Source organism: Ambystoma mexicanum, chromosome 7q (genome assembly GCF_040938575.1).
Source record: "Ambystoma mexicanum isolate Mex_15411 chromosome 7q, UKY_AmexF1_1, whole genome shotgun sequence".
Lineage (NCBI taxonomy): Eukaryota > Metazoa > Chordata > Amphibia > Caudata > Ambystomatidae > Ambystoma > Ambystoma mexicanum.
In genome coordinates this window covers 943,066,213-943,088,646 of record NC_090941.1, presented here as the reverse complement: position 1 = coordinate 943,088,646, position 22,434 = coordinate 943,066,213, and the positions used below count along the sequence as shown (strand labels likewise).

The following is a 22,434-nucleotide window of genomic DNA, read 5'->3' as shown; positions in this document are numbered from 1 at the left end:
CCCACTCAGATCTGCCATGAGATTGGGATATTCTCTATTTGCCCAGAAGTGGACCAAGCACGGTCCCGATAAGAACTGGGGTGATGTTTAGCCAAATGTATATCCCCTGTCTCAGTCAATAACACACAGTGATGTAAGAAATACTAACAAACTATTGCAACTGAACTTCCCCAACGTTTCAACTCCAAACGTTGCATCTCAATTGACATTATCAGATCTATACAATCAAGCCAACCCCACCCCCCTTTCCTATGCCCTCCCGTCCCCCTGCAGCCCCAATCAACCTTTAACGCTGTACTAATCTCCTAACTTTACATCTGCTATTCTGCCCAGTCTCACTTCTTATATACTTCCCATATGTTCACCCTGCCCCGTGGCAGCTGTAGAATCTTCAGGTCCTCATTACCTCCAATCTGTGGGACCTCTGTAGCCATCTGGTCTCCCTGGGGTGGCTCCGGGTGCGTGAACGTTCCCCGGTTTGATGGAGCCTGCCTCTGTATGCTGGACTCCTTAGTTTGCCATGCTTTCTGGAGGATTCCTCTGGCACACCTTGGCCATCTCGGCTACCCTGTTCTGGCTGTCGAATCCCCGTCTCCTACAAGGAGGCCGCCTCTTCTTCTTTGGAGATATTGTACTACTTCCCTCCAACCTCAAAAAGCAGCTGGCACGGGAAGCCCCACTTATATATGATCTTTCTCCCCATGAGCCATGACGGGACCACACTGAGGCGCTGTTGCTTAACCAGTGTCAATTGTGATAGGTCCTGGAACAACATTAGCTTATTTACCTTGTACATGATGCTATGGTGCTTTCAGGCCTCTGGCATTATAGCGTCCTTCTGGTGATGAAAGTGCACCTTGGTTATGACATCTGGGGTGAGCTTGATTTGAAATGAAGTGTACACCCTATGGGTACAATCCAGGATGATCTCAACCCCTGCAGGAAGCTTCAAGATGTGATGAAACAAACTCTCCTCAAAGTACCCCAGTTCCTGATCTGCAATATGCACAGGACCCCCACCCGCTCCCTCCCCGGGATTCTGACATTATTTCAACGTGATTGGTTTTCGGCATCATCCTATTTCGTCATTAGAATGTCCATCTATTGCTCCATGCAGTCCATTCTTTCAACAAGCAGGGCTTGTTCATGGGCCTGCTCACCAACCATGTTCTCTATATCATCCAGGCGGGTTTCAGCAGCCTTTATATGTGCAATGCGTTCTGCAATGGAGCCTGCCATTTTGTCTGTGCTGCCCTGGATTTCCTGCTTTAATTCAAGGAGCATGGCCCTTAGGTCCACTCTTATAGATGGGAAGTCTAGAGACTCTTGTGATGATGCATCTGAGAGGACCTGTGCACTAACCTGGATTGGCTGTTTCTTCCCCATTTGTTCCTGTGCATGCAGTAGCTGCTCAATGTTCCTGAAGCCAGAACATTTTGCTTTTGTTGCCACCACAAAGTGGACCCTCAAAAGCTCAATAGGGTCCTAAGGAGCTCTCTCTGGCTCTCCTCTGCCCGATTCACCCAGCCAGCCCCAGGGCTCTCCTCCTCTACAGGATCTCTCCTCAGTGCACCACGTGGCCTCCTCTCTCCCAGCAAGGCTACTCTATGCCAGAGAGCGGGCCACGCTCCGAGCAGGACTCACCACCGACTCTCTTTGTTCTCTGAACCTGCCATTCCCCAGGTTCCTCTGTGTCAGTTGCCTCTCAACGCTAATTACCCATGTGCTTCAGTCCCCTGGGACATGTGGAAATGGCAATGTGTGACTTTCATGTTCCCCAAATGTATTTTCCACCTTGGACTGCATATGACTCTATATTCACTGCACTGTTTATGCTAGCTGTTTATTTCTGTCAAGTGCTTGCATTTTCCCCAACATTGCCTGATGACTATATTTTGTACCTTCATAATCCCTACGGTTTCTTGTTTCTGGCACACTGGACATTGTTCATTTGGGGACTTCACTCCCAGGCAACCAGCCTACAGCCAGTAACAAAGGGATCACATCCCTCCCGAAAGCCTGGACAAACTCCCCTGTCGAAAAACTGTTCAGTAGGTTCCTTGAGCCAGAAACCAGCCCTAGTGTAATCTGCAGCCTAGGGCTAAATCTTTACTCCCCTTCCATGAGACCCTCCTGCACTACCCAGTGACAGTTGGCCTGCCCTCTGCAAGTCACCAAGCTAGCTCATGCTATCCGGCTAGGAACCTACATTCCACACCCAACAATTATCGTGCCCTGTGGCCCCAACTGCCCGGCACTATATAATTTCATCTCCCCATACCCTACAATTAACATCCTGTCTGGGCTCAAACTGCCAACTCCCCTGCCCTGGGAATCATACAAAATACCTGAAAGTGTGCGTCACACTCTGCATCCCATCTCCCCTGGAAACTACCCTGGCAACACTTGCCCAAACAAACACTTGCCTGGGTGAGGAATGCTGCCTGCACGGGGTGGAGCGACATGTATCCTGGCAATGCCAAAACAAACTCTTGCCTGGGTGAGGAATGCTGGCCTGCACGTGGTGGAGCGACATGTATCCTGGCCATGCCCAAACCAACACTTGCCTGGGTGAGGAATGCTGGCCTGCACGGGGTGGAGCGACATGTATCCTGGCAATGCCCAAACAAACACTTGCCTGGGTGAGAGGCTGGCCCTGCACTGGGTGGAGCAACAGCCTTATATAAGCCTGTGGAGAAAGGACGTGGGGCTCACTCTTCTTTTTTGGCTGCAGGCGGTGTGTGCTGAACATTGGGGTTGAGGGCAGAGAGGCCTCCTATCTAAGGTACTGTTGTCCCCAGTCTACCCTTCATTTTCACCCTCTCCCAAAACTGTTCTATTTCTCTCTCTGCCCTGCCTCTCCCCTTGTCTGTGTCTCTGTCTCCCTGTGTGTCTCACTCTGTGCCCCTCGGTGCCTGCCCCCCCCCCTTCTCTCCCTCTCTCCCATTTCCCCCCCTCACCATCTCTGGCACTTTTCCCCTACCCTTCCGCCGCACTTGCCCAATCTCAATGTCACTAGGCCTAGTATGATCATTGTCTTTGTCCCCCCTCTGTTCTCCTCCCTTGCCTGGTCACACCTTGAAACACTTGTGTATAGGCACGTTATAAATTCCATATCATATATCATACTAGCCTCCAACTCTCTCTCCAACAGTCCCCTTTCTCCCTTGGTGTCCCTTGCATTCCAGGTTCCATGCCAGTGGGTGTGCCTAGCTAGTCCAGTGTGTCTAATTTATCCTGCTGGCAATGAGTTTACTCCTCGTCCTGTACTATATCTGTTCCTGGTTTCTACAAAGACGTTGGTGCCTTCAGTTGTGTTCCCACTTTTCAGTGCAGCCTGTCTGTTATTGACAGAGGTGGGACCCAGTCAGTCTGTGTACACAAAGCACCCCCACCGGGTCTGTTTACTCCCTGGTCCAAAACTGTGGCCCTGTCTGGGGTCTCCCTCACAGCCTCCCCCAATTTGGCCTGCCTCTCACTTCCACAGACACACGATCCAACCCGGCTGACCCTCGCGGGATGCAGAGTGGACTCCTCAGTTGCTCATGCCCGTCCGCTCAGCACTGCGATCGCCCAACTCCACCAATGCAGGGAGCCCAGGCAGAAGCCGTCTGGCATGACACCCTCAGCACTCTGACGTCCTGTGCCCGACTGCCATCTTTGCTCAATGCGCCAATCCCCGGGCCTGCCGCGAGTCCGATCTTCACTGTTCCACAACCTATTCAGGCTGGGAGACCTCCAGAGGCCTCCCAGGACATTCCACCTCTCATGGTGTCCTGGACAGAGGGGATACGCTCATCGGGAGGACCCAGACTGCGTCCACGACACAGGAGCCACATCTGCCTGGCTTACTGCTTGGCCACGCCCCTTAACTTCTACATTTTTACCACTTCATTATAAATCTAGTTCTTTTTTGACCAGGTATTACATTAGAACAGGGACTCTAGTCCACCTCCATATCAGCAGACCCTAAGCTAAGAGTTATGAGAGACACACAGGCACGTGACACAGGCATTTAAAAGACAGAGTCGCAATAGATATTAACTTCACAATTGTGAACAAAAAAACTTTTCAAATTAAAGATTATGGGAAGAGTCCATTGAGCATCTAGTGAAATAAGCAAGTATGAATGCGTGATTCTAGGAAAGGTGGTCTGAGATTGAGTGAATCCAGGGAAGCTAGCAATTCCAGAATGTGGGTGCTAAGATGCAGAAGGCACATCCTCCAAGGTGTTTATGATGGAAGGAAGGAATGACCATCAGATGAAGATGGGCACAGTGAAGGTGGTGAGAGGGAGAGTAAGAGGACAGCCTATCGCTAAGAATGATTTGAAGGATATACGCCTCTTGATGGGCAACCAATAGAATGAGTGCAGGATGGAAGAGATAGTTGCAGATACAACTGCATTACAGAGCCCTGCAGGCAAGCTGCAGCTAGGCCTGTGGAGCACAGGTACTGGTAAACATAAGGTAAAATCAGCAAAGTCTGTATACATACGCATCACACCATCAGCTGTATCAACCCACAACACAGACATAAAAGCCTCTATCTTGGAAAGACACCAGAACCTCTGAAGTAGTTAATAGCTCATTTTAATATTTCTTATCCACTTGATTGGTGAATATCAACCACGAGACGCAGGCACTTCATGCCTGAAAATATCAAGTAGTACACAAGCTACTGACAGATGGTCTGTGATAGATTTTTATTTGCATAGATTTTCATGGGGTTTACAGAGACACTATTATGGGCAGATGCTAGAATGTTCTCCCATTAGTACCCAGGATACAGAAGATAGCCAATCAGACACTTTGGGATCAGACCCTTAAGTGCTCGAAAGCCTCAATGAAGCCAACGATTCTGACAATGGGCAGAAAGCACAGCAAAGTCCCATCTACAGCTCTGACACAGGACAAGAACAGTGAACCTGCTGCACAATCCAGGATATAGTGGCCACAACTTAAAAAGTAGGCAGCGCCTACCTCCGGGGGCCATCAAAAATGAACTCCAACCTCGAAGCAAGTGTCTAATGATACCACACAAGTGTCTTCCTAGCAAGTGATAAACCTCTGAAAAACATGGCTGCCGCGGTTTCTCCTCCAGCAAACTGACATCTAAAAGTAGTGCCTTTATTATTTAAGCAAAGCTGGGAAGAGAAATATAATTTCAGAACTAAACACATACCCCGGAACCCGATGGCAAGAAGGTGCTCACCTTTACTGAGGGTACAAATAGCCATAATACCCAAGGTGCTTTGCTCTGGCCTTGGCTTAGTCTACGGGCCACCCGTGAAAGCCCTCCACTTTGGGTATTAAATAGCAACCAGAATACAGTTGAAGTCAGAGGATATTACTTTCATTTTTTTGGGACTTAGTCAAATATGAATTTACGTACTAGGGGGGGTTGACAATCCTTCTTAGTAATTGGTTGAACGACAAAGGGAGCTACGGAGACTCTCTCAAAGATAAGCTATCCAGCTTGGAGCAAGCATCTTTAAAAAGGAGGCCCTCGGACCACCATATTTTGCTTCCAACATCTATATCACCTAACCTGTGTCTGCCTTGATAAAGACTACGGTCGAAACACGCGTTGGCTCTTTGTTTCACCCATTTGGCTACCATTGCCAGAATTTGTCACGTGTTACCGAGTACATAATAAACATGTACAGAAACAACTTTTGACTGATGTGTCTACATTCCGCAACCACGCACGCACAACTAGTGCCCAGATAACCGCACAGGAAGTGGACATCCACGAACTGCCAGCGCCAATTACTAACAAGGCTTGTCAACCCCCCACCCCCTAGTACACAAACTTCTGAGAACTCCAGAGTTTGGTTATCTGACAAACCATGTGCCAGGCGGCAGGCAACATTCCAATTCCGAACTAAAACAGTGCGCAGGGGACTGCTGATTCCCAACCCAAACTCCATCCCTTCTGAAAACTCAAATATGAATTTAGTTATAATCAATTCTTAGGGAACCAAACAATGCCAATTTATGATCCCTAGTTGGGCCTGTAACATGACCATTTAGGCTCCCCACTGGGAGGCACGATTGTGTTTCAGGTGATTCATGCAGAATATTCAACAGAAATTGGACCACAAAGGCAACCACTGTGTCTGTATCATGAGTGCCTGCTCCAATAAAATCTCTCGTCTTACCTTTCCTGTCTGGCTTGAGGTTGCGATTTATCGGTGGAGGCTGGATCTCGCTCATGCGTGTTGGCCGGTGACAAAGCGAGACAGTGCTTCCCTTCCGGGCCGGAAGTGTTGCGGACGAGAATCCGAGGAAGTCGAAGTGGTGTGGGCCAGGGCTCATGGGGATGTAAACGTTCTGGGCGTTGTCGTTTACCCGCTCCATGCTGAACGATGAGGAGGAGCCCGGATTCATAGGCACATAGTTATCTTCGCAATCTGCGCTGTCCGCGCAGGCGATGGAACATTTGGTTTGCTGTGAATGAAAAAGGACAGGGAGGCACATTTGTGTCAGCAACTTCACGAATGCACAGAAACCCTATTCTTAACAGATGCATTAAGCAACATTATTCTTAACAGATTTAGGCTCCCTGTAAAATAATTGTGTGTAGACAATTCAGTGAGAATTCAATTACGTGGTCTCCCTTATTGCTGTCACCAGGATTCTAAGTAAATTGACATTGAGACACTCCATCTTGAAATGGACATAGAGTGAAACTAAAGGGATCTGATGCTCTGCTAGTGGGGTAAGAGTATGGCGGAGATGCAAATCATGGGGTGTCGTGAGCATTCCGGATTTACTCCTGCTACCTTATAACTATATAATTTGTGAAATGGATGAGCCTCCTGTGCTTGTGTTAATTTCTGCCCTTGCGGCACTAATGAAACAAAAGCCAGCCAGCTGTAATACCAAAAGCTACCAGCAGGTGGCTTTTGCTTCATTATTGCCAGAGAGCAGAGATTAACAACACAACCTGCTGTTGGTAAGTGCTTTAAATGTAATTCTTTTTTGAAAGCACTGCAAATTAAATGCTGCAGTTTTCTTTCTAACTTATAAAGAAAACTGCAGCATTTGAGTCTCCTGGGAGACTGAAAGCTGAAGCCACAGCAAACCTAAATACAATGTTGTTGTATTTAAATATGCTGCGGTTTTCTTTCTACGTTTCTCGGAGCCCGAGAAACATATAAAGAAAACCGCAGCATTTAGAAATACAACAAAGTTGTATTTCTGACTGCGGCGGCTTGAGCTTTGAGTCTCCAGAACTCCCCCGACCCTGGCAATCGCAAATACAACAACGTTGTATTTATAATTGCTGCACCTTTGCTTTTTGCCTTTCATTTTCCGTTTTCTGTGTTTCCCTGGGCTTGGGGAGCACCGAAAACGTAAAATGAAAGTGAAGGCAGCCTCCCAAGCTCATGTACAGCTCTGCTCTGGCTGCAGTAAGCAAAAGCTCCCAGCAGGGGGCTTTTGCTGCCTGTTTAGTGCCGCCAGGGCAGAGTTTAACATGAGCTGAGGAGGCTGCAAAATGGATGCTCACATGTAAACGCTTTGAGCCTCGTTTGCTCAAATGTTTACATAGGAACTTTCATTAAAATTATGTTTAATGCATGTTTTTCATTATTGCCCATCTGTTGGGACAATAATATATTTGAGTGCACTATTCCTTTAAGTGAATATATGATCTTGCTCCTTTCTATCTTTCCTCACGTAGCTCACGCTATTTGCCTCCCTAGGTCCTTCGTTCCCAGGATAAGATACTTCTTTCGGTTCCAAAACCTCCCAGTGCTTCATCTCGTTTCCGGTCTCTTGCCCTTCTTGCGCCTAAACACTGGAACTCTCTCCCTTTTTCTATTTGTTCTTCTCGTACTCTTTCTATTTTTCAATATAATCTAAAAGCACCTTTGTTTTCTCTGATCTCAAATTGTTGAACTTTGCCCTTTGTCCCCCTTTCTGCAGTTTTTATCTGGTTTGCATTGTTCCTTTGATTGTACCGCTGTCATTTTTTATATTTTGTACGTGTGCTTTAGGTGTTAAAATGGCCTCTGCCTGAATGACGATAAAACAGAGATACTGATACTGGATACCGACTCCAACCTTAAAAAACTTAGCCCTAACTATAGTGCCTTCAATATAGACGGTAATATAATCAAAGTGGCAATGGAGGTAAAAACACTAGGTTTTTACCTTGACTCCACTTTATCTCTCAAAAAGTCAACGCCTTAGCCTCCTCCACAGCCTGCACCTGCAAATGAATCAGGGCCTGCAGACCTTACCTGTCCAAAACCAATTGCATCACACTAGCCAATGCCCTAGTAATGTCCAAACTGGATTACTGTAATGCCCTTTAAGCGGGCGCCAATAAAACTGTTACTAACAAATTGCAAATATTGCAGAATAATGCTCTTAGAGCAGCCCTTGACATACCCCGCAGAGCACATATATCTAATATTAGGAAAGACAAGCACTGGCTAAAAATCAACAACAGAGTTCTCCTTAAAACACTATCTCTCACACATAAAGGACTGAACAACACTGCGCCCCCTTACATTTCGGCTAGACTGACTAGAAAATCCTCTACTCACCATACTAGAGCCTCTATCCACTCCCTACTTGAAACTCCTAGATTTAGACTAACTAAAGCAGGCAGAGCTAGCTTCCCTGTTAGAGCGGCCTGTGCTTGGAATTCACTCCCTATGGCATTGAAAGCTAATATACCCTACTTTAGTTTCAGGAGCAAGGTGAAAAGTTGGCTCTGGAGTAACGACAACTAACCCATTGAACCTGGCCCTATCATTGCGCACAACCACCTTTGACTCCCCTGATACCAGACCTATGAGAGGGACTTGCATTCCTGTATTTCTTGTATATTTGTATATTTGTATTGTATATATGTTAATAACTCACATAATGCTTATTCTGTATCTATCCTTTTGTATGTACGCAACCTTAAGCCTAAGTATTCTTGTAACTGCTGCGCCCGGCTACCCCTGGGTTTTGGAGCACATTATCAAATAATAAGCTAAACTAAACTAAAGTGCTATATGAATTCAATAAATACAAATCAGACCAGCTGTTGAGGTCCATAAGATATGAGGTTCGACAAATAATTTCCAAATAAGTTGGTACTAATCTTGTGCGTCTTTTTAAAGCTATTATTTACAGAGGTTCAAAGCTTGGGCAGTGTTAATGGGGACGATAAACATAGTAATTTTCTAATTAACCAGTTAATTAAAATGGCAGTGGGCAGGAAAGTGCCTGGCAGCCTTCCCCAATACCTTAATGTGCAACCTTCAAACATGGAAAAGCTTTGTCCTGAGCATTTGGTGAGGCCCCCTTTTTTTTAACTTTGCAAAATTCAAAATGTCTTGAAATTACATGTGTGTTTTATTCTCTTTTTCCCTGATCAATATAAGTTTGATCCACTACCAATGTTTACACATGCACCACCACTACCATAACCATACACCCTCCCTCTCAAACCCATTACCTCCACGTCCCTCTTCCTCGCCACAGTACCTACTCTATGAAGTTGCTGCGCCTTCCGCAGAACCCTTACCCACATTTTTTTTCTCTTTTAGCCCCCCTCATAGATCGGGGTATAAAGCACCTGAACTGTCCCATCTGTCACTACTGCGATGAGGAAGAGTGGGATGAGGAGTAATGAAGATTACCTGTAACTAATCAGAGCATTATCCCTTTCCAGAGGTTTGTCTGTTCGTTTCTCTCCTTCTGCGAGCTTCTCACTACTTTCTCCTTTACCTTTTCCCAATAGACTATGGTCTGGTTTACGCCAAGCAGGGCACAAACTCCACTAGCTGGACAAGCCTCAGCGCCGTAAAGCCACCACGTTGGTAATGGATGAAGTATAAAGTTTTAATAAAATTTCAAGAAGCACTGATTAACCAAACACAGTAAAACTAAGGCTTGTTAAAGCCAGTATCCAAAGCAATTGCTCTTATAAAAACAGAATAGTTTGGAGCGTTCTCTTAGTTCCTTACCAAGTAGGAGTTGAAGCCATCATTGACGGATTCCACTGACTGACCAGCGCTGCTTCCGCCGTACTGTGGGCATGCGTAGTTTTCACAGGAAGAAGCTGAAACGGTCATCAATGGGTAGAGGGTTAGGACATGCGAACTGGACGTGTATAGTTCTGCACACATTGTTAACGAGCACACCAAAACATTGTAGCATGGATGATGTTGCACGGCGGCTTGGCTGGACCCTAATGGGCTGACAGCCATTACTGGCTAGTAAAGGGCAAAGCCACCCAGAGCGGACATTAATGCTATTAGCATCTCGGGAAAAAATCCGGTGTGCTAATAGCTTTTTCAGCTTCTCCTGTATTGACCTCAACAACTTCCCTTTAAAAAAAATACAAACCAGGATGTGTGATGAAGGAACTAGTAAAGCGACTCAAGTTGAGTCCCTTTACAATTCCCATGGAGGCCGGTAAGCAAGGAAGGATGGCAGCAGAGTTCAGGTAAGTGCTTAGTGGAGGGGAGGAGCTGTTAGGGGAGCCCCCACGTTGTGAGGATGCCCTGTCGTGCGGGGCTGGCCCCGTGGGACCATGGGTTGTTTGCCGCGCAGCGCGGCAATGACTGGACAGACTCAGCCTAGGATTCCAACTGCCGAGCAGAAGCCTGCTCTGCACCTTTATTGGTGTGGGTCACATGTGACCCATAACATGTGACTAGGCACGAGCCCTGTTGCTTGTAGCCTACATCACAACATCCCATGCCAAGGGTATTCACACAACAATATAAAATGTCATGCGTCACACTGCACGCTCAAAACTCATACTGACCTCATGGATCATCTTTACACGCTACTACGCGTGTTATCAGTGAGGGTATACTACCAGAGGTCGGGCGGTGCAGTTTACCCTCGTGCGAGTGATGATAGTAGACACTTGTCTATGTGCAGTTCCGGGCCACCCCTGATGACCTGTTGCAGGGGTGTTGCTAGGTCTGGAAAAGACCCGGGGCTACGCTGATATCGGAACTGTCGGGACTGGGGGCTAGCTAGCCTTTTGGTTGTAGCTCCTGAGATTCTATCCGGGGCTACAACCAAAAGACCAGGGGCTATTGCCCCCTTAGCCACCCCCTAGCAACGCCTCTGACCTGTTGTAACACGGGTCCTACTTTAAACATAGCACTGCATCTTAAACACGCCTCGCTGACATGCTACTAATTTACATACATATGTACATTGGTGGGTAGCAAACCTTTGCAGCACTACCACTGTAAACTTTATTAGTCCACAAGAAAGTGGGGATCGCCCCACATGCTGGAAAAGCTGCACAGGGGACACAGACAGATGGTCAAAGGGCAGTCCCTCTGTGTCTGCTCACCCAGGATGGAATGCGATCCACTAGCTGGCAAAGCCGTGCCTGGGGATACCGGGGGCCAGATTGGCTGTCGTCTTGCCAGCAAGTCTCTGCCACGTCTGGGCTGAGCGTGCAGGCTGCCGCTCCAGATGCTGTAGGATGGTTATTCCAGTGGAGCCTGGGTGGTCCTTCCCTAAGGATAGGGGCAAGAGGAAGTCACTCTCCTTTGAGTCCCCCACCATGTGGTGACCAGCTGAAAGCAGCGGGCAGGGCTGCACCCGGGTTCTCCCAGGCGGGAGTTCTTTCTCGCAACCGTATTGGTGGCAGCCCCACCGCATTGAGGTTCTCTGCAGCAGGAGCTGTCATAGGCAGCGGTCAGGGCCCCCCATGTCTTCTCTCTCTCCTTAGCGGACACGCTCACTTTGATGTGGCGCGGCAATGACCGTGCCGTGGCAGGGCTCCCCAGGCAGGAGTTGATGGCAGCGCACTTGGGCCTCGCCGCCTTTCCTGGCTCGCCTCTTGCTTGGCCGCACGAACACTTTCTCTGGCAGAGCCACGGCTGGGCCTAGGCGGTTGCTTGCTTTGTTGCCTCCCTTCCAGGCCGGAGTTCTTTGTGGCTGTGGTTCAAGTTGCACCAACTGTGTGCTCCCCCAGATGGGTGGTCACTGTCGTGGGCTCGGGGGTACAGCCACTGCAGTTCTTGTTGCACCGCTCTTCTCCCGTTGAGTGTTGGAAACGTACCCCAGTGCATGACCTGCTCCTGGCACTTTGGCCGCAAGGATAGGTAGTCATGCTGGTGGCTTCCTGTGAAAGCCACTGTGGCATCAGTTCTTGCCGCGCCATTGTTCTCCCCCCAGGCAGGAGTGTTTGTCAATTGTAGTAGCATGGTCCGCTCGTCTCCCCCAAGCAGGAGCTTATTTTTGGCAGTGCACCTCTCCCCCAGGCATGAGTGCCTGTATCGAGTGTCAAGAGGGGCAGGGTGCTCCTCTGTCTTCTGCCCCTGGCAGGGGCCTTTTCATTGCAGAACAGTGGCAGCAGTCCTTGCCGCCCGCTGTTGTCCACTTGAGTGGCAGTGTGCCGCTCCTGCTCTCCCCCAGTCAGGAGTACTCAAAGTTACTGTGGCAGCATGGACAGCCTGCTCTCCCCGAGGCAGGAGCACTGAAAGTTATTGTAGCAGTATTGGCCGCCTGCTCTTCCCCAGGCAGGAGCCACTGAAAGTTACTGTGGCAGCATGGACAGCCTGCTCTCCCCGAGGCAGGAGCACTGAAAGTTATTGTAGCAGTATTGGCCGCCTGCTCTTCCCCAGGCAGGAGCCACTGAAAGTTACTGTGGCAGCATAGACAGCCTGCTCTCCCCCAGGCAGGAGTGCCTTGGCAGCATGCTGAGGGAGCAGACCGTCTCTCTGTCCTCCTCCCCCAGTCAGGAGATTACCCACACAATGTGGCGGCACGGCCACTCCTCTTCTTGCACCCCCGCCCCCTCCAGGCAGGAGCACTCGAACTTACTGTGACCGCATGGGCCACACTTCTCCCCCAGGCAGGAGGTGAGACCAATGTGGCGGCATGGTCCGCTTGCTCTCCCTCATGCAGGAGTCTCCGAACCAGATGTAGCGGACTGGGCCGCTCCTGCCCAGGTGCATACAGCTTCTGATGCTGCCTGTCTCCCAGGTGAGCGATCCCCTTATCACACAATCTTTATTCTTCTTCATGCTCAGTGCGGCTCTCTCTCCCGTAGGCAGGAGATGTGATCTGCCGTCCCCTTTCACGCTCCCACGCGCCAAAGCCTCTTACTGCCCAGGTGGGAGTAGCACTGTTCATTGCTGCAGCGGGCAGCTCCTTGGCTCCCCTTCTGGGAGGCAGGGTACTTATGTCGGTATTGCGGCGCCGACTCTCCGCGGCGGGAGAATTCTCCATTTGCTAGTTTCGATATCTGGATTCAGTCTATATTCTTGGGCACCTGATTGGCTGGCACCTCTACCACGGGATTATGGTCGAAACAGGAGCAGTGTTATAGTGCATAGCAGTCAGCAGTGGGTTGCCCTTTTCTTGGCGGAGTTGCACTGCTCCTGGTCCTTCCATGATAAATGGAAGGGGCCTGCTGGCGGATATTTGGCATCACAACTGCCACCCTTGCCATCTTTAGTAGAGTTTTTTGTCCTAGCCATTTATTGAGAGTAAAGGCAATTAAAATGTCAGGTCTAACATTCGTTTTTTCCAGTAAGCAACAGGAAGTTCTGATAATATTCTATAAATGGAGAGCAAACATTGAAGTATTTTGAGAATGGATTATTCATGCAAGCAGTGATTTTCTCGGCAACCAGAATATGCCACAGCTTTACCTACCATAAAGCCAGTATCGGTCCCCCTAGCCGCTGCCAACCCGTGCAATGATGATTCTGGCAGCTGGCAAACGTTGGTTCAGCAGCTGTGCCTGGTCTCCTGACCTGGGGTAAACGTCCCAAACCGAGATCCCCAGTAGAACCACTGAGAGTTTGACTGGCGGGTCTGTACCAGTCATTTCTTTAGTACAAGTTAGAATAGAAACCCAAAACATGTGGCTCACGGAGCAGGACCACCGCGTATGAAAATAACTTCCCCGAAGACCACACCCACGCCAACGGCTTGGGTCCAGGTCGGGGTACATCTTATGCAACCTAAGAGGGGGTAAGTACCATCCATGACTCAGTTTGTACACGCATTCTCTGTTGGTAACGCATTTTGAAGAGGCGTCGTTTCTAGCCCAGATCTCCTACCAGGTGCCGTCTTCAATGAGATGCCACCCAAAATTTCCAAATGCTGATTAAGGAATTAAAAAAAAAAATAGCAGTTCATAATTATAACATTTGGTTGGGACCCCCGCCAACAATATTTTTACTCAAGGGCCGCTCAGCATAAAAAAGTTTGAGAACGCCTTGCTCTGGAGTATCCCCGACCGTATATCCGTGACAGCGGGCAGTGGACCTCTTCCGAAGGCTATCCTGGCACTGCCACAGGGTTTAAACCAGCAGGAGCCCCAGCACCCACCAAAACAGCCTGGAAGTGTCCTAGACTGCAGGTCTAAGACTGGGACCCCAGTGGCTCCCCAGTTACTGAGGTTTGCCCCCCCCCCCCCTTCACGTGTACGCTGCTCTGTTGCTGTGGTAACTCGGCTTGCACTACACCTGTATCAAATACAGAAACAATGGCATCACCTGGTAACGCGCTTTTGGATTTTCTGCTGTGAAATGCAGACTCAACGTAACTCATAACTAAACTCCAACAAATGAACAGAGCCTTTAAAACTCCTAAAATGGTAGCATTTGAGGTTAACAAACAAAGACGTAGCGGATCAACAAGGAGCAATAATATCATTTTTTATATAGCGCTTCATGCCATATTCTCCCACCTCTAAGAGCCTCCTTATGCAGGTAAAAGTAAGAACATGTGGTGCACCATATTATGAATCGGGACATTCATTACACACAATACATAGAAAGCACTGTATAGGGCAAATCATTTTAATATTGACCTACGGAGTGCTTTCCATGTTCCCTCCATGTTCCCAATGCAGGAAATGACCCCTGTGATTCCAACTCTCATTTACATAGTATATTAAAAATAGGAGCTATTGCAGTACATTATATTTTCACAGTCACTGCCATACTCACAGTGCGGGACAAAGTGCTGCAGTGTTAAGTGTTGTTAAAGAAACCAACGCCACGCAATTTACTGACTTCAGCCGCATGGCGGGTTCAGTTGGTCCTGCCAGAATTTACACCAGAGTTTGCAGGCTGAATACAAATGCTGCAGTCAAAAAACGGCCGTAGCTTTCACGCAGCCTGGATTGATACATGAAAGGCGGGCATGAGTGCTGGCATACAAAGAGGCACTCGCCAGTGAGCCAGGTAGAAGGGTACTCGAGGGGAGATCAGAGCTAAAGAAACTGTACATCACAGGACAAGAGTCTAACCGAAGACAATAACCAGCACAATGAAAATAGTGCATATCAAAAATGTAAAGCTAAAAACTAGGGTGAGGGACGAGGGACTAGGAAAAGAGGCTGCGGCCTAGGATGGGAGACTATGACGACTGACGAGAGACGGACTAAGAGAAAGGACGAGAAAGCGAGACTAGGACTAAGATGAGGTACTAAGAAGAGGGATGAGGGGCTAGGACGAGGGACTAGGAAAAGAGGCTGCGGCCTAGGATGGGAGACTATGACGACTGACGAGAGACGGACTAAGAGAAAGGACGAGAAAGCGAGACTAGGACTAAGATGAGGTACTAAGAAGAGGGATGAGGGGCTAGGACGAGGGACTAGGACGAGGGACTAGGAAAAGAGGCTGCGGCATAGGATGGGAGACTATGACGACTGACGAGAGACGGACTAAGAGAAAGGACGAGAAAGCGAGACTAGGACTAAGATGAGGTACTAAGAAGAGGGATGAGGGACTAGGATGAGGGACTAGGACGAGGGACTAGGAAAAGAGGCTGCGGCCTAGGATGGGAGACTATGACGACTGACAAGAGACGGACTAAGAGAAAGGACGAGAAAGCGAGACTAGGACTAAGATGAGGTACTAAGAAGAGGGATGAGGGACTAGGACGAGCAACACATATTTATTTATTTATTGAGTATTTATAAGGCGCACTATACAGGAAAAAAGTGTTTCCAGGTGCCACAGGTCAAAATGGGGGTTTGGGGGAACAGGGGATATGAACAACAATAACGGTCCTACTAGGCCTTGTGACATTTGGGTTGTGCAAGTGCAGAAACAAGAAGTGCATGGGGGGGGGGGGTAGATGAGGGGTGGAAGACGGTGGGGGGCATACGATGCAGGGGGAGGGCCCAGGTGCCAGGCAAGTGCTCAAGTCGGCATAGGCGGGCAAGTGCTAGGGGATGCCAGGGGAGTGCCACCATCTAAGTGCGAGGAAGGAGGGCTGGACCAGAGTCGGGAGGGGTGCCCGCCCCACCAGGCTGTTCATTAAGCAGTAGAATGAGGGACTAGCGCACGGATGAGAGACTAGGAAGAGGGTATTGGATGCTGGACACGGCTGGCAGAGACTAGGATGTGGAACTAGGAAGAGATACTAGAATAAGGGACCAGGGTGAGAGATGAGGAATTAGGAACAGAGACTAGGACTGTGCTGAGGGACTGGAACTAGGAGGGACTGTGACTCTGCAGATTTCCTCTATTTACTTATAACTGTGCTAAGATGTCCTGGCAGAAGAAAGCATGGCGAGCGGCAGGACATACAAAGATGTGATGCAGGTAATGAATGCCAATTGCCAACCACCTATTCTGCTTCCCAACACCCTTTCTCATCCTACTCTGCGCTTTACCTTTGTTTTGGCCACAAGAGGGCACCAAAGAGACAATATATGCGCCAGGCCCATTAACGCTGCCAATTGTGAAACAAGAAAGTACATTTGGAGCCAGGGTGCTTTTCCTCATTCTTCAAAAGTCAAAAAATCAACCTCCACTAAATGTGGATATGTTGAGCAGCTATTGCCCAAATATCTCAAGTTTAGATTAAGGCTAAGGACAAGCCATCGACCTGTTTTTAAGAACCTGAACAAGTCGATTTCGTTGCGCTTTAAAAGCAGTTGTACTTTGGAGCTCGAGGTCACATGATGGAGTGAATGTGAAGGAGAAACTTGCCAACAACATCAAGGACACGGAACTGAAAAATAAGCAGCGCCTGCGCTCCTTTGCTTGGTGTGGCCGAACCCTATTTGAGGTTCATTCCCACCTTTGCTGCTAAGACTGTGAACACGAGGCTACTGTTAAAAAAACCCTGCCCCCCATGAATGGAATGCAGAGTGTGCTGAAGAATTTAAGTCCATCAAAGCCGCCTTGGCATCTTCTCCTTCTCTCACGGATTTCAAGTTAAGCCGGAAGCCCATACTCTCCACGGATGCCAGCAACGCAGAATGCGGTGTGGTGTTCACTCGAGTGCAGGGAGATCAGGAATGTGTCATTGCGTTTGCTTTGCGCATACTTAAGGGAGCTGAAGTAAACTACTCCACAATTGAGAAAGAATTGCTGGCTATCAAATGGTCGATAAAAACGTTCAGGCCATTTTTATGGGGAAACATATTCAGTATACGTTCTGATCACAAACCTTTCATGGAGACCTTACAGAAGAAGGGACTGGGTGGTGTTTCATGGAGAATAAGGAGATGGGTAAGAGTACCAATTGCAAGTAGCATAAGTGCCTGAAAAAAGGGACATTCCAGCGGATTGTTTGTCCCGCATTGGGTATGGATGAAGGCGAAGAGGATTGTGTATTGTATGTTGAACAGAAGATAGTGACAAAAGAGGGAAACTGGTATGGAAGAGGATGGGATTATCAGGAAGGGTAAAGCGGTGCTGGAGACTGGTATTGAAAAAAGAAATGGTGACTGGTACCAATTTAGAAGGTCTGTGTTCTGTTTTAGATGAATTGCATGCGGCAGGAGGATGCATGAGGGGGGGGGGGCACAGTAATACCCCCATATGGAGTGAGGAAGAGAGTGGTTGAAATATTGCATGAGAGACATCAAGGTCACCAAACAGGTTGTGGGAGCTGAGTTTTGGTGGCCCGGTTGCGTCCTTGAGGTGGAGAGAGTGGTGAGGAACTTGTGGTTCGTGCATTATGAATGAGAAGAGTTTGGTGCCGAGAAAGAAACCTATGGCTTTGGTTTGTGGCCACAAATGCCCTGGGAAACAGGAGGGATGGATATTGTTGAGCCCATTCAGGGTAGCAGTGTCGACAAGTACTGCATTGTTTTGTGGTGGATGTTCTGTCTAAGTGGGTGGAAGTGAAGGTAGCACGTTCCATAATGACGAAATATGTGATTGAGTTTATAGAGCAGGTGTTCAGGCGTGAGGGATATCCACGGGTGGCGTGGATTGAAAACGGTGTTAAATTTAAATCGAGACAGATGTGTGGGTATCTGGTGGAACATGGCAAAGAGCCTAAGTGTACTGCTCTCTATCTTCCCCAAGCCAATGGTGTAACATAGCGTTTTAACAAAGTGATTAAGGACTGCATTAGATGGGTTTGGGTCAATGGTGAGGATTGGGAGGAAGTGGTGTTGAGCAGAATGTTGGCACACAGATTCTTTCTGCATACGACAACTGGTGTGGAAGCCCAGTTACAAACTATCCCCCAGGGAATCCCGGGAGGATAGCTCAGCGGTAATGCGCTCGCCTTGGAAACAAGACGACATGGATCAATACAGGTCCTATCATTCTGTTTGGTCATGACACATAATGTGGCGTTATGTACCTGTTCCACGGACAACATCGGGGGGGTAACGGCCCACGGCTACAGTTAAGGGCCCGAGTGAAGCGAGGGCCATTAACGTGGGCCCAGGGTCATTCTCCCCCGGTGTTGCCCGTGGAACAGGTACATGATGTCATTAGCACCCTGGGTTACCAAAGCGCGCGTCCCGTTGTAGGAAACAAAATGCTTTACCAACACGGCCGCCATGGAAAGGGAAGCCGGGGCTCCGTACACAGCCCCTCTTCCTTTTCCATGGCAGCCGTGGGAAGCTGAGGGGGAGGTACAGCTGCGGCGGCGAGGGTCGCCTTAGCCGAAATAAGGTAAGTGCAGAGGGTACCTGTCTGATTGCATCTCTCAAATCACCTCGTTCCCTCTGCTCCTCCTATGCACTTAACTTCTCTGTCCCATGCCCCCTTTGTGCTTCCTCTTGCTTTCACGCTCTCTGCCTACTCGCCCCCCTGGAACGCACTGCCCATCACAATCATCGCCAGGCCAACTGTAGATCTCTTCAGAGATTGGCTTGAACTTCACTTACGTGCTAAAGAGGGAGATCCCCTTGCCCTCTGCCCCATCCTCGCCATCTAACACTACTACTCCCTGCAGTAAGACTTATCAATGTAATTTTGCACATTTAAGTACGCATCTTAAGTTTGTAGCACTACTCCCCCCAAGGTTAATGTTACCTTTGTAAGTCAACCGTTTATTGTATGTATATTATTTTCTTTTTGCCCTGGCCTACGTCCCACTCTTTTTTTCAAACTCTCACAAACTGGATCGCCACTTGTTCCCTTCTTTGTGCTATTGTACAGGCACCCTGGAAAGCCCTTTGCTATCTGCAAATGTGTTATTGTAAACATTCCTGCACGAAATTGACATCCTTGATCTTCAAATAAATACAAATATTTGACAAGCAATTGTGACTTTAGAGTAGAGCCACAATTTAGACACATTTTTGTTAGGCTTACCTCGATGTAGTCGGCTATTCTCAATTGCTGGCAGAGTGTTTCTGCGTGGAATGGTTGCAGACACCATGTCTACGCTTTCTCCATTGCGCGATTGTTGCTGTGGGCTCCCCCACCTTGGCTCTGCCTGCCCAGGTTTAGGCGGCCGTGGTGGCGGGGCAGTGGGAGAGTCACTGGTAGCGACATCCAGTGCGTTGTGATTCCTGTCCAGCGTAAACGTTCTTGGAATCTGGTAAACAGCCAGGGGGGTCGACGGAAGGTCGTAGGAGTCTCCTGACAGTTCACTGAGCTCCTTCCAGAGGGCATTGTTGGGAGTTTTATAATTGTTGAGCGCGTCTTCGTTATCGGATTCTAGTCCGCTGAGGCTGGATTTGTTAGCTGGGTCAGAGCCAAAGCTTCTGGGCAGGTCATAGGCACTGTCCCTGAGATCCGAATTATGCCTGTTTGGCTTGGGCAAACTGTAGAAGCCGTGGACGTGCCCACCCACACCATTTACACAATGTCCATAACCCTGCGAAAGTTTCTGAACAGCAGTGTCGCTTCTCATGAAGAAGGAGGTCCTTGTGGCTTGCGAAAAACTAGCACTCCTGGAAGAAAGAGAAGAAAAGAAGGTTTATATGTCAGTCCTGCATAACAAACAAACTCGGTGAAATGAACTCCCTCCTTTCTCCAGTGGGTGGCAGAGTCATCCCCTGGATTGGGAGGGCTTAAACCCTCTCAAATTGAGGAGGTTACAGGAAGAAAGCAGCATTCGGCCGTGGCACTCAGCCGAGGGATGCTGATGCGAAAGGGGTACTGCAGAAAGAGCCTGTCAAACTGGGAGGGCAGATTATTTCTTTAAATAAATAATCATTAATGCTGCAGCAGCAAATATACCATGGCAAAGAACAAAAATCAGCCCAAGCAATATTAACATAGCCCCTGAGATGAAGTCAAAGGCTTAACTTGCACTTGCACGACCTGAAGGACACATGGCTTAGTAAGACAGTTTGTTTTGTTCCCTGTTGTCTTCCTATTCCTTGTCTTGTCGCGCCTAGAAACACTTGTGTATACTTGTGTATTGCACTACCACAGTTTGCCTCAATTTTCTATTTTATTTATCTGCGCTCCTCGGCTTCTGCACTTTCCACTCTCCCCCTTCCATGCACTTTTCCCCTTTTCCCTTCCCCATGCACTTGCGCCTTCTCAATGTCACTGGGCCTAGTAAGATCGTTTTTATGTTGTGCTGTGTTCTCCCTTGTTCCCCTCCCTTGCCTAGTCGCGCTCTGAAACACTTGTGTACGAGCGCGATACAAATAAAATATTATATCAAATCATATAGGCGTGTTCTAAATGACTTATCATATCATATCTTCTAGGCTCAGCTTCTAGATGACCCATGCCTTCAATGATTAGCAGTTTTTAAATAAAGTAAAAATCCTCTGAATTGGGACAGACTATGCATCTATTGGGGAAAAGGAAGGGGATAATAGCTTGTCAGAATACTTGGCTCAGAAGAAGGGGAGTGGGTGGTCGACAGCCCAGTGAGTTAATGGCCCCACTGATGAACAGCTTATGACCAATATAGTGTACTTAATCACACTGTTTACTAACCACACTGATACTTGTTCTACTTATGACAGCTTTTGTGAGAATAACACCAATTATATGGGTTGTGTTATTACATTAACTATCATGTTATTTTAAAATATGTTAACATGTGCGATATTAATGGTGAATAATTTTGTTTCAATAGTTGATGACTGTTTCCTGATAAAAGTGACAGAGGAATTAATACTCCGTCTGGCTGTTGGTTGATACCTGTACCATATTGTGTGTAAGGGCGGGGTAGCCGGTACTCACCTGTGTTTATATGACAGCTTATGAAACTGCCAACCAGTTCCCTCCACCTCCACAATTCAGAGTCTGGCTCTGCCCCTGTTTGCAATTAACATTACCGTTCTTTTTAAAGCCTGCAGCGATAACTAGCATTTTCAAAATTATTATCATTATTATGTTATTTATTTAGTGTGGACCTAGCTTTGGGAAGCAACAGGCAACTTTACAATCATAGGGGGAAGAGCACAGAGAGGGAAGCAGAGAAAAAGGGATCTACAAGCAACCAGCGGAGGAAACAGAGGAGCAGATCACTGAGGTTCAGGCAGGGTGGGGCGTGGAGGGTTTGTGTGCTTAGGTGTTAGGGAGGAGCAATTCCTTGAAACTTGTAGCTGTGGGAGCAAATATGTTTTAACGGTGGAATAACAGGGTCTTATCAGTCCATACATAAAAGCTAGCTGGTTCTCACTTTCAGATTCAATGTGCAAACTGCCCTGTTGGTTAGTTTGAGACAATTCTAAAGAAGGGCTTGACATTTTATCTAAGATTTTATAGTAGAGCTATACACATATTTATTGATTAAAACAGGGATACTCGCAAACATTTTCATGAGCCATAAAGTATGGTTTGCTGCTGCACTCAGTGACATGGGTCACTTCCCAACAATAACCACTTCCCCAAACCAAAAGGTATTACCTTATGATGATTTGGATGTTCTGAAAATGTAGCGGTACATAAAAAATTAGGAAATGCATTGCGCCAGTAACATTGGTCAAAACTTGATAGTTGCAAACTGGTTTTTGAGGGTCCTTTTCCAAAAAGATATTTGTGAAAAACAGTGACAAATTGTGCAATTTAAGGCACAATAGGCCAGAAACATGTGCACGGCCTCTGTAAGCCTTAAACAAGCCTTTCAATGGGAGCCAATGTTCTGATTCAAAGTCATGTTAGGGAAATGGTAGCAGAATAGTGTATTTTATAGCACATTTCACAATTTTGCTCCATGCTACAGGTGCCAATTATTTTTAGTTCAGTTACTACACCAATGACTGCACTATCAACGCAATCTTACTTAATTCGTACAGAAATATGTTCAAGCATTA

The 22,434-nt window shown here is 47.8% G+C and overlaps 1 protein-coding gene across 1 annotated transcript in view; it reads right to left on the bottom strand.

Moving 5' to 3' along the window:
* GAB2 (GRB2 associated binding protein 2) overlaps positions 1-22,434 on the bottom strand; it is a 700,601-nt gene that overhangs the window by 27,531 nt on the left and 650,636 nt on the right. Inside the window, exons 4-6 of the mRNA XM_069639931.1 lie at positions 19,520-20,103; positions 9,977-10,071; positions 6,164-6,452 (exon numbers count right to left, since the gene is read on the bottom strand). Coding sequence (XP_069496032.1) covers positions 6,164-6,452; positions 9,977-10,071; positions 19,520-20,103 — 968 coding nt within the window. The remainder of the gene's footprint in view (positions 1-6,163; positions 6,453-9,976; positions 10,072-19,519; positions 20,104-22,434) is intronic.